Source organism: Saimiri boliviensis, chromosome 1 (genome assembly GCF_048565385.1).
Source record: "Saimiri boliviensis isolate mSaiBol1 chromosome 1, mSaiBol1.pri, whole genome shotgun sequence".
NCBI lineage: Eukaryota > Metazoa > Chordata > Mammalia > Primates > Cebidae > Saimiri > Saimiri boliviensis.
Genome location: NC_133449.1, coordinates 252153795 through 252165955, shown reverse-complemented (window position 1 = coordinate 252165955; position 12161 = coordinate 252153795). Strand labels below are relative to the sequence as shown.

The 12161-nt window shown below is 42.0% G+C and overlaps 1 protein-coding gene across 2 annotated transcripts in view; it reads left to right on the top strand.

Annotated features, from left to right (window-relative positions):
• MTREX (Mtr4 exosome RNA helicase) overlaps nt 1–12161 on the top strand; it is a 111349-nt gene that overhangs the window by 41976 nt on the left and 57212 nt on the right. For both annotated transcript variants that reach the window (XM_003925848.4, XM_074385870.1), the window contains exon 15: nt 7271–7396. In XM_003925848.4, coding sequence (XP_003925897.1) covers nt 7271–7396 — 126 coding nt within the window. The remainder of the gene's footprint in view (nt 1–7270; nt 7397–12161) is intronic.

Sequence of the window (12161 nt, the reverse complement as noted above, 5' to 3'; positions counted from 1 at the left end):
TATATCGAAATAATTGTTATCTTTGCTATACCACAGATAACTGGCTTACGTAGTCTTTGAGATTTTTTTTTTTTTTTTTTTGAGTCAGAGTCTCACTCTGTCACCCCGGCTGGAATGCAATGGCATGATCTTGGATTACTGCAACCTCCCCCTCCTGGATTCAAGTGATTTTCCTGCCTCAGCCTCCCAAGTAGCTGGGACTACAGGCTCATGCCGCCATACCCAGCCAATTTTTTTTGTATTTTTAGTAGAGATGGGGTTTCACCATGCTAGCCGGGATGGTCTCGATCTCCTGACCTCGTGATCCACCTGCCTCAGCCTCCAAAGTGCTGGGATTACAGGCGTGAGCCACCACTCCTGGCCATCTTTGAGATTTTAAGTTCCATCTACTTAAGAACTTGAATCTGAGCTAATACAAGTTGATCAAGGTTAAACCTTGCATCCTGGCCATTTGCGGTGGCTTATTCCTATAATTATAGCACTTTGGAAGGCCAAGCGGGGAGGATGATTTAAGATCAGGAGTTTGAGACTAGCCTGGGCAACATAGCAAGACCCCATCTCTACAAAAAATGCAAAAACCATCTGGGAGTGGTGATGTGCACCTGTAGTCCCAGCTATTTGAGAAGCTGAGGTGGGAGGATCGCTTGAGCCCCGAAAGTCAAGGCTTCAGTGAGCCGTGATTGCACCACTGTACTCCAGCCTTGAGGATAGAGTGAGACCCTCTCTCTAAATAAGTTAATTAATTGAACAAACCTCCATTTTCTTAAATTTTTATCCTAACTACTTCACTCCCACCTCGCCTCCACAAAAAAAAGAGATTCCTTTAAGTGAAGGAGTTTGATAATAGCAAGTTAAGTGTGCAAGTGATTTATGAATGCTTTAAGTCATTTTAAATATGCCTAGAGTTTTCATTTCTTAACTTTTAAGGTATTTAAAGCACCACTACTACAGTAGATGTAGTTGTATCTATTTTGCCCTTCACATTTAAAAAAGAAGTTTTAACCGGTTTGCACACATGTCTTTTCCAAAGCAGAAGGAGAGAGAAAGTTGGGAGCATAGATCAAACAGTGAACTGGGGTAAAAAGCAAATCCTTAATCCCAAGGCAAGTACCCCATTCAGTAAGCAATTAACCAAACTTAAAATATGAATTTAGAACTCTGGTAGATAAGTGAGATGCTGAAGTAGAAACAGCAAAAAGACAATCCAGACTTGTTTCCATTGATAGATATGCAATAAATGTTATGCTTATGCTGTAAACACTCTGAGAAGTATGTACAGCATAAAAAGTAAGTCAGTTGTAAATAAGGGGGTCAAAGGAATGCTTTATAGAAAGGCAATCCTTAAAATAAGTAACAACAGCAGATGAGAATTTGCTAAGCAGGGAGTAGAACACTGGCACAGGTGAAAACAAAGTGATGGAACAAAGATTTCTGGATTGAATTTACATAGCCTGGCTTTGGGGAATTTGTAAGTAGTCCTTTTTTTAACCTTTTATCTTTGAAATGGGTGATTCTCTCCTCTTGGAGAAGTTTCTGAAAGTAGTTACAAATCATCAAAATGCTGAAAAGTATACTTGCTAAAACTGTAAATAAAGGCAAAACATTTTTCATGATATATTTTATTTTAACATGTTGGATGCTATACAAAAGAAAAATGTACATTGTGCAGAAAATTTTACATAACTTTTTTTTTTTTTTTTTTTTTTTTTTTGCGGAGTCTTGCTCTGTCGCCAGCCTGGAGTACACTGGCGCAGTCTCTGCTCACTGCCACCTTTGCCTGCTGGGTTCAAGCGATTACCCTGCCTCAGCCTCCTGAGTAGCTGGGACTACAGGTGCGCACCAGCACACCTGGCTAATTTTTGTATTTTATTAAAGACAGGGTTTCACTGTGTTGGCCAGGATGATCTCAATCTCCTGACGTCATGATCTGCCTGCCTCAGCCTCCCAAAGTGCTGGGATTACAGGCATGAGCCATCATGCCTGGCCTACATAACCTTTAAAAGTTTTCTGTAACTCGGCTTTTTTAAGTTGAACAAGGGCCAGTTATTCAAATACGATTTTTAATTGTAAACCAATTAAAGTTTTTTACGTATTTTATACTTTAAACTATTGTACAGTTTTTAGTATTTCACAATCTATTTGTTTAAAATTACTTAATTCTGTGGATAAAATTGATGCCATAAGAATATAAGTAACCAAGTCTTTTGTGACTTTATTTGTTCTTTGGCATCCGTTGTCCTTTGTAGGTGGTACGTGGATCTTGGGGTAACGGTAAATGAGTAACTGGACTTAAAACAGACTTCTCTCCATGCTTCAAGATCGTAATTATGAAATTTTAAAATTATGGTATGTCACAATATAATGACGCCCTGGGCCCTATTGAGATTTTATTTGACTGCCTTTTTTTTTTTTTTTTTTTTTTTGAGGTGGAGTTTCGCTCTTGTTACCCAGGCTGGAGTGCAATGGCGCGATCTCGGCTCACCGCAACCTCCGCCTCCTGGGTTCAGGCAATTCTCCTGCCTCAGCTTCCTGAGTAGCTGGGATTACAGGCATGTGCTACCATGCCCAGCTAATTTTTTTTTTGTATTTTTAGTAGAGATGGGGTTTCACCATGTTGACCAGGACGGTCTCGATCTCTTGACCTTGTGATCCACCCGCCTCGGCCTCCCAAAGTGCTGGGATTACAGGCTTGAGCCACCGCGCCCGGCTTGACTGCCTTTTTGAAACATTCTTTTTTGATTTTTATAGGGGTTGGGTTTTTTCATAGTTGTCTTTTCTGATGTCTTTCTTGCTCCCAGGTTGGCAGGTCTGCTTTCGATGCTAGGTAGCATCTTCTTGTAGCATAATTGTTCTCCCCTCTTCTTTTGGAACATGGGCAGCCTTCCCTGAGGAGGGTAGTCTGTTTATTAAATACAGAGGATATATTTATAATCTCAGTACACAGAATAAATAACTACACATTCTCCATACACAGTCCATGACATGAATGCCCAGGTGGGACTGTGAAAGGCTCAAATCTCTAAGCCCTCTCTGTTCTACCCTCAGGATGAGGGACAACCCTGGGCTTCAGGCCCCCAGCGATACTTGGGGAATCTGAGGCCATGGGGCTTACCTTTCCACTGCATCCTCCCTAGGGGGCAGTGAGGATGGAATGGGGGTATGTATAAGGCACGGTTGGCTTGGTAGAGTGGTCTCTTTGGTTTCCCACTAGATGTGGCACATGCAGAAACAAGAGGGCCTGGCCCAAGGCTGCCCCTTAGGAGAAGCTGCGTGGAGTTGCTGAGTGGAAGCCAAACCCTCTATGCTAGCAGGGACCCTGCAGTCTGGCTAAGGTTGGGCCCTAGTCCTTTTACAACCCACTGAAGGCAGCTGTGGAGAGAGGGAGCTTGGGTTCCAGCCTGCTTTGTGGTGGGGGAAGGTGCCATGAGAGATTTGAGCATGATTTCTAGTGGAAAGCAGTCACCCAACCCCACCCATCTTCCACAGGGGCTCCTTCTAGTCGGACTCATCGGGGTCCAGACTGGAACGATAATGCCATGAAAGGAAGCAGGCACAGGGTGGATAGGGCAAGGGCAGCTATGAGAAGGCAAGTGCCCCAGCCACCCAGGATTCAGAGACATTTCACACAATGTGGTTAAGTTTCCGGGAGAGATGCTTAGAAGCTCAAGAGAAGGAGAGAGTTAAGCAGCCTGGGGCCCTCCCTAATGCAGCAGCTCTTTTTTTTCCTGCTTCCTTGTGGAGGACAGTGGGTATACACAAGGGGTGTGTGTGACGGATGTGCAGTGATCACTCCCAGGCTGTCCATACCTATGTCAGGTGCCAGATAGCACCTTCATGCCATTGTAGAAGAGCAGCAGAGACTGATGGGAAAGGTCTATGGACCATATCAAAGGACTGAACCAGGACTGATAATGGAATCCTAAACCCCCTGCCCTCTGCTTTGGCCCTCAAAGGCCCCATTCTCCAGGTAGCAGCAGTGGGACTCCCTTTAACCTCCCACAGTTGGGATAGAGGCACCTGGGGAATGGAATGGTTATCCAAGAGGGAAGGGGAGGTAATGGTGGGCTCTGCAAAGAAGGCACTGAGGGTGGTAGGCTGGTGGGCCAAGGACCCTCTCATAATCAGAGATTGTTTGGAGCCTGGGGCAACCCTGCCACCAGCATGGCCACACCATCTAGAAGAGTTAAGGTCCATGCCATGGCCCTACCACCAGAAGTCTTGCGAATCCTTGGGCCAGGAGATGTCTTTGCGGGGCAGCACCATGAAGGAAGAAAGGTCTTGGATGGGAGGTAGGGGGCTCTTTGAATCTAGCCAGTGGCTAAGGGTCCAGTCAAGGCGTAAGCTTTGTGTTTACTTGGGCCTCCCACTGGATCATAATCTTAAGGATCAAGATGCCTTGGAATGCAGAGAGTCAGAGAGGAAGGCTCTGTGGAGAGATGGGTGTTGCTTCTAGAAGTGACTGTCCCAAAGGGTCCTGAGGCTGTAGTACACTTTTAAGCCAGCACTGCAGGACCCTTTGTTGGGGAAGAGTCAAAGGGTTAGGGAGACAGTGAAGGCCAGGTTCTGTCCTTCCCCTAACTCCTATCAGAGCAGTTTCCCACCAAAATGGGTATCAGTGCCAGGCCAGATTGCTCGTTCAGGGAGTCACAGAAAAGGGCATAGACAGCCCCTTGTGCCACATCTGCTCTGTCGCATGGGCCCAGCCCATGGTGAGGAGCAGGGCTGCTGAAGGCACGGAGAAGGAAGTGGGATCAGACATCTTCACCTTTAGCTTGCTGTATAGACCCATTTCCAGAGAGGGTAACAGGCCTAGATGGCACAGCAGTGAACAACCAGGCTGAGATCTTACCATTGTCTGTATTACAGCCAGGTGGATCAGCCACCGTACTGTTGCTGGTAGCGCAGATTTGAGTTTCTGCAGCTCACGCTCTTGCATGTGACTCAGCTTGTGTCCTGTCGAGTGGCTTTAACGTGAACCAGACATATTTGGTGCTCTGGCAGTGTGAGGAGGCACACTGAGGAGTTTTTGGGAGATGAAGTGGTACAGATTCTTCAGGGATGAAGAGGCTGCCATGCTTACCACCACAGGTGTCTCAGGGCCTGCAGCAGTCAGTGAAATCCTTAGCCAGTTTGGACATACTGGGTAGCCAGGGCTCCTCTGAGTAACTGTACTTGCCTCTGAGGTGTTACTGTTATCCCCAAAGGGCATAGTGCTACTCAGCAGGATGTAGACGATGATGCCTGGCACCCATACATGCACTGGATGGTGTAGGGCTTGCAGGCCAGAACCTCTGGGGCAGGGTACTCTGGCTTGCCACAGGTGGTCTTCATCAGGCATTTGTAGTTGCTGCTGTTCTTGCGGGCACTGACCAGATTGAAGTCAGTGATGATGATCTTGGAATCAGTGCCTGGGTGTTGGTAGAGCAGAGTCTCAGGCTTGAGGTCCAGTGCATGCAGATACCGAATGATCTAGCAGCATCTGCAGCATTCATGTGGCATCATGCTCAGTGAAGGAACCCTTGGTGATGATGTGGTTGAATAACTCCATGCTAGCAGGGACCAGTTGTATCAACATCTGTACTTGCTCCTGCATCCCAAACACGTCCACCAGCTGGATGATGTTGGCGTGATGCACCTGGTGCAGCACACAGCTTAGACTCCCACACCACCTAGTCCTCCTGGTACTTGGTGTCAATTATCTTGATGGCATATGCTGCCAAGTGGCTCAGTGCTCCATCATACTACTTGGCTGAATCTTCTTTGGCCAATTGGGGTCTTCATGTCGTACTTAACTGTTAATATATTGGTTGAACTTGGCCCTGTATTTATTCACCCTGGCTATGTGGTCATGAGGAAGGCTCTGTGTGGCCAGTATTAGGGGCACTGTGCATATTGACTGGCTGCTGGAAACCTATCTGCCTCTGTGATTAATAACTGTACCTTCTTCTCTTTTGTTTTGTTTTTTTGAGACAGAATCTCGCTCTGTCACCCAGGCTGTAGTGTGGTTACACGATCTTGGCTTACTGCAACTTTCACCTCCTGGGTTCAAGTGATTCTCCTGCCTCAGCCTCCAGAGTAGCTGGGACTATAGGCTTGTGCCACCATGCCCAGCTAAATTTTGTATTTTTAGTAGAGATGGGGTTACACCATATTGACCATGCTGGTCTTGAACTCCTGATCTCGTGATCCACCTGCCTCGGCCTCCCAAAGTACTGGGATTACAGGCATGAGCCACAGTGCCCGGTCTAGCTGTACTTTCTTCTTGCCCAGATCCAGCTGGACATTGTTGGATGGCTTGGGAAGGACCTTGCTTTTCTCAAAGCCCATCATGGACATAAGGGCATCCTCTCTGGTGAGGCTGGTGGGACCTGCTCTGTAGGCAGTGTCCCTGAAGCATTTCACAGGCAGCGGGCTTTCAGTGTCTCAGCAGCTCTGCCCATGTCTGAGCTGGGACTGCCACCAGCATTCTTAGGCATCAGCATGACCTATAGTAATTTTTAACTCTTTTTGTGTTACAATTTTTTATAAAGAATCTAGATCCTTTCCACAGGAGAAAAATATACATGCACTTATAGAGAAACTTTGCCCAGTGTTGAAGTGGTTCAGTGGTGCCCTGAAAGCCGATATGTAGGAAGCTTATTAACCTTCCCCTATTAGGTTGTTCTTAGTGACAAATGGACTCTACCAAACTCCAAGCATACATACCAAGAAAATAGAGAATTTTGCTTTTTCAAAAAACATGAATTATAATCATCTAATTTTGCAGATTCAGAAAGTTAATTATGATCAAGTCAGAATTGATGTTTGGTTGAATTTGGGTCATTGTTTGCCTTCTTAGATTTTGCTGTTTTCCAGAATATCTAGCTCAAAGGTATTTTTTTAATGCCAGTGAATTAGCCAATATTTCCCAGTAGCTGTCATATATTTGAAAGCATAATTAACAGTAATTGGCTTACTGTGAAAAGCCAACATTTTTAAAAGCCTAATTTGTAGGCTTTAAATTTAGATTAAAAGCATCCAAAATGATAGTAAGTCTAAAATTTAGTTTTGTTATGTCAGTGTGATGTAATAATGTAACATTATTCTCATGTGTTTTGCATTTTTGTGCTTTGACTTTAACTCTTCTAAAACTTAATGTTATTTTTAATGGTGTTTCCTTTCTTAGTGTTTATCGCTTGTACTTAAAAATTTAACAGTAAGAGAAATTTTGAGAATAAGTTTTTTAACCAGTTTTTTCCCTAAACTCTGAATTTTAACTATGTTCGTTCAGATTTCTTCTGGTGAATACATTCAGATGTCTGGTCGTGCTGGAAGGAGAGGAATGGATGATAGAGGAATTGTAATTCTTATGGTAGATGAAAAGATGAGCCCAACAATTGGAAAACAATTACTTAAGGTAACTGCATTAAAATTCTATGCCTTTACCAAGAATTCCAGAAATATACTTCAGGAGCCATTTCATTTTACCTCCTGAAATGAGGTGAATGAATTTTACCTCCTGAAATGAGGTAGGTAAAATGAGTTAATATACTGAAACTACCTAGGCTTGGGAAGATAGAAGGTTGTAACTGCTCAAATACTAATATCTTGTATCCTACTTCACCTAATAGGTAGAGAGCAACTCATGTAATGGACAGGGTGTGAAGATCTCCGGAGAGGGCAGAAACGTTTACTTTGTCCTTCTATTGCACAGGTTGATCTTTACCTGTCCAAACAGGAAATAGGGCACATGATTGATATCAAGTGTTTTGGGCAGGCAATGAGCTTCCTCTACCTTTGCAAGCCCAGATAGCTTACTAAGTTAATTCAGCAGTCTACCTTCACAGTTTATTGATTATAAATATCCCAATTATAAAGGACAGATTTTAAACTTTATTGTAGATTAGACTTTTATTTTGCTTGCTTAGTATTTTTGCTTTGGATGGTCTAGGATTTTATTTTTGTTTTGAAGGAACAGACTCAAGGAATTTTGGCCTGGTTGCTTTTTTCTTCTTATCCATATAGAGAAAAGTGTTGGTAAGATAGGAAACTTTAACTAAAAACACAAAATTAGGCCAGGCATGTGGCTTACTCCCATAATCCCAGCACTCTGCGAGGCCGAGGCAGGTGGATCACCTGAGGTCGGGACTGCAAGACCAGCCTGGCCAACATGGTGAAGTCCCATCTCTACTAAAAATACAAAAAATTTGTTGGGTGTGGTGGTGCGTGCCTGTGATCCCAACTACTCAGGAGGCTGAGGCAGAAGAATTGCTTGAACCCAGGAGGCAGAGGCAGGAGAATCACCTGAACCGGGAGGCAGAGGTTGTAGTGAGCCGAGATCACGCCATTGCACTCCAACCTGGGCAACAAGAGCGAAACTCCATCTCAAGAAAAAAAAAAACCCACAAAATTAATTGCCAGCTCATTAGCTACTTAAAATGAGCAACTTCAGGCTGGGTGCAGTGGCTCTCACCTGTAATCCCAGCACTTTGGGAGGCCAAGACAGGTGGATCACTAGGTCAAGAGACCATAACCATTCTGGCCAACATGGTGAAACCCCCCTCTTTACTAAATATGCAAAAAATTAGCTGGGCATGGTGTCGCACTGCTATAGTCCCAGCTGCTGGGGAGACTGAGGCAGGAGAAATGCTTGAACCCAAGAGGTGGAGGTCGCAGTGAGCTGAGATCGCATCACTATACTCTAGCCTGGTGACAGAACGAGACTCTATCTCAAAAATAAAATAAAATAAGCTACTTCAAAACATGTTAAGACACACTTAGGTCAACATCTATGAAACAGACTGTGTGTCTTAACCTCTTAGACTTGGAAACTTTGTGGAGAATTTGAGATACAGTCATAATGAAGCTTGGTATGCTGAAGCAAAATAGATAAAGGTATGTATATCTTCATATATTTTTACATGCATGAAGACAAAGCTTGTTTGTACATATTCATAGTAATCATATGGTGTCTTATTTTCAATTTTAGAGATCAACACTTGGAAAACTCTTTAGTTCTTCATGAAAGGAAAATTAAACAAGACTGAAAATTTGTATTTTTATTTTCTTTAATTGTGCCAGATATAGCACATGCTGTTTTTCTTTCCTTGTACTCTGTGTATGGAAAGAACATAATCAGGTTGCCAGATTGTAGGAGGTAATATTTTAATGACAGCATCTGGTTCCTTTAATACAGAGTTTTCATTCCATTTACTTGACATTTCTGGATTTGTTACCTTGTAAGTGTAAAGTTTTATCACCTTTCATTGCGTTTTTTAAATTAACTTTTCTAGTAGACTTATTGAGCTATAATTCACGTACCATGCAAGTTACTCATTTCTGTGGTTTTTAATTTATTCATAGAGTTTTGTCACCATCACCACAATCAATTTTAGAACATTTCATCAATCCAAAAAGAAACCCCATACCTATTAACAGTCACTCTTCTTCACAAGACCACCCACATCCCAAGCCCTAGACAACAACTAATTTATTTTCTGTCTCTGTGGATTTTTCTGTTGTGAACTTTTCATATAAACAGACTCATATAATGTGTACCCTTTTGTATCTGGCCTTTTTTTCAGTTAGCCTGATGTTTTCAAGCTTTATCCATGTTGCAACATCTATCAGTACTTCATTTCTTTTCATTGCTGAATAATATTTCATTGTATGGATATGCCACACTTTATCATCACTGGATGGACATTTGGATTGTTTCCATGTTTTGGCTGTTGTGAATAATGCTGCTATGAACTTTTTTTTTTTTTTTTTTTTTACAAGGTTTTACATGAATATGTGTTTTCTTTTCTCCTTACTGTATCCCTAGGAATGGAATTGCTGGGTCATAGAGTAATTCTATGTATAACCTTTTCAGGAACTGCCAGATTGTTTTCTTTAGCATTTGCAACATTTTACATTCCCACCAGCAGTATATGAGGCTTCTAATTTCTTTACATTCTAGCTAGCACTTGTTAGCTGTCCTTTTGGTTAATAGCCATCCTCGAGGGTATGAAGGGGAACATTTATTTCACTTTGAGTATTACGCAGTTTGACTGATTGAAAAGCTATAGTACCTGTTTGTGTATCTGTGTTTCTAAGCATATTTCTTTTATTAAGACTGACATAGAACAACTTTCCTCTAGGATTTTTTCCAGGTAGTTGTACTATCATTAAAGAATTTATAGGTAACTTATTCAATATTTGTAACAACTAGTACTTACTGAATGTTCAGTAAGTCTCAAATATTAATTACGATAATTACTGTTATGATCCCCATTATATATATATATATTTTTTATTTTTTTGAGGTGGAGTTTTGCTCTTGTTGCCTAGGTTGGAGTGCAATGGCACAATCTCGGCTCACTGCAACCTCTGCTTCCCAGGTTTAAGCAATTCTCCTGCCTCAGCCTCCTGAGTAGCTGGGATTACAGGCATATGCCACCATGTTCAGCTAATTTTTTGTATTTTAGCAGAAATGGGGTTTCTCCATGTTGGTCAGCCTGGTCTTGAACTCCCGACCTCATGTGATCAATCTGCCCGCCTCAGCCCCCCAGCGTTGGCATTACAAGCGTGAGCCATCGAGCCCGGCTATTATCTCCATTTTATAAATAAGGCATGCAGAGGTTAAAAAAATTGTCTAGAGCTATGTTGTTCTTAAATGGAAAATCCTGCTTTTGAACTCAGGCAGTCCGACTTCAGAGTTTATGCTTTTAACTACTATATGGCACTGCTTCTCGATACCTCTTGCAAATAGATTTTTCAACTATTGGTTTAAACATAATTTGACATGAGACAGCAGTTTGTTCTTTGATGTACTTAAAAGTATATAGGCTAAAAAATAGTCACATCAGGTATATTTTGTTTTCTTATAAGCAAAAATAAGTGATCATTCTTAAGTAATTTCAAAACTTTAATAGAAATACTGAGTACCTAAAGTCATTTTCTCAAAAATTAAAATATGTAGCTTCTTCATAGTCACCTTATATGCAGACATAGTAGGTTTACTTTGTACACTAGTATAATTCAAGTCTATTTGTCATAGTCATTTTTCCTATTGTTGATGTTAGAAATACGGCAAAATACGTGTGTTTGTTGCCTGTTGGAGCTTTCAGAATCTCAGTATATTCACACACACACACACACATATTTATATATTTGAGCATGTCAATTTAATTATTGTGAATTTGAAATACTTTAATAATTTTTCCCTTTATTTTTATGGCTTGAGGAATTTTTTAACTTACTCACTGCTGCCTCCACCTACATGGGTCCAAGCGATTCCCCTGCTTCAGCCTCTAGTAGTTGGCATTATAGGTGCCTGCCGCCACGCCCAGCTAATTTTTGTTTTTGTTTTTGTTTTTAGTAGAGATAGAGTTTCACCGTGTTGGCCAGGCTGGTCTCGAAGTCCTGACCTCAGGTGATCTGCCTGCCTCAGCCCCCCGAAGTGCTGGGATTACAGGCATGAGCCATGCTCTGCTTGTTTTTTTGGAGACAGGATCTTGCTCTGTTGCCCATGGTGGAGTGCAGTGGTGTAATCTTAGCTCACCGAAGCCTTGACCTCCTGGGCTCAAGTGATCCTCCCACCGCAGCCTTCTGTGACTGCAGGCATGTGCCACCACACCTGGCTAATTTTTTTTAAATCATTTTTTGTAAAGACAAGGCTTCGCCATGTTGCTAAGGCTTGTCTTGAACTTCCAGGCTCAAGTGATCTGCCCCCTTGACCTCCCAGAGTGCTGGGATTACAGGCATGAGCCATTACAGTGCTGGCCAGCTTGACTTATTTTTAAAGGAGCAATAGAGAAACCTATTCATGTTTTCCAATCCTCCTATTGTTGAAGTATCTGCTATTAGCTCAAACAGAATTTGACATAAGGCAGCAGTTCCATTGATACATTTTTTATTACTTGATATTAGCTTAAAAAATCCATTTTCATAATGTTTGTTCAAATGAAAAGTTGAGTAAATGGGAAAGTGTGTATTATTAAACAGCCTTTCAGAAAATCTGATGAGTGCATCTTTTATTTGTTAGCAGTTAAGTAGTATTACATTTTTTCAGTATAACCAGAAGAAATACCTGTTACAATATAGTACCCATGTTTTCCAAAGAATGTAAAAATTTCACAGTTTTTTGAGTAAATGTTGTTATTGGTTTTATCAAAATCATTTCTGTAATTTCTGAAATG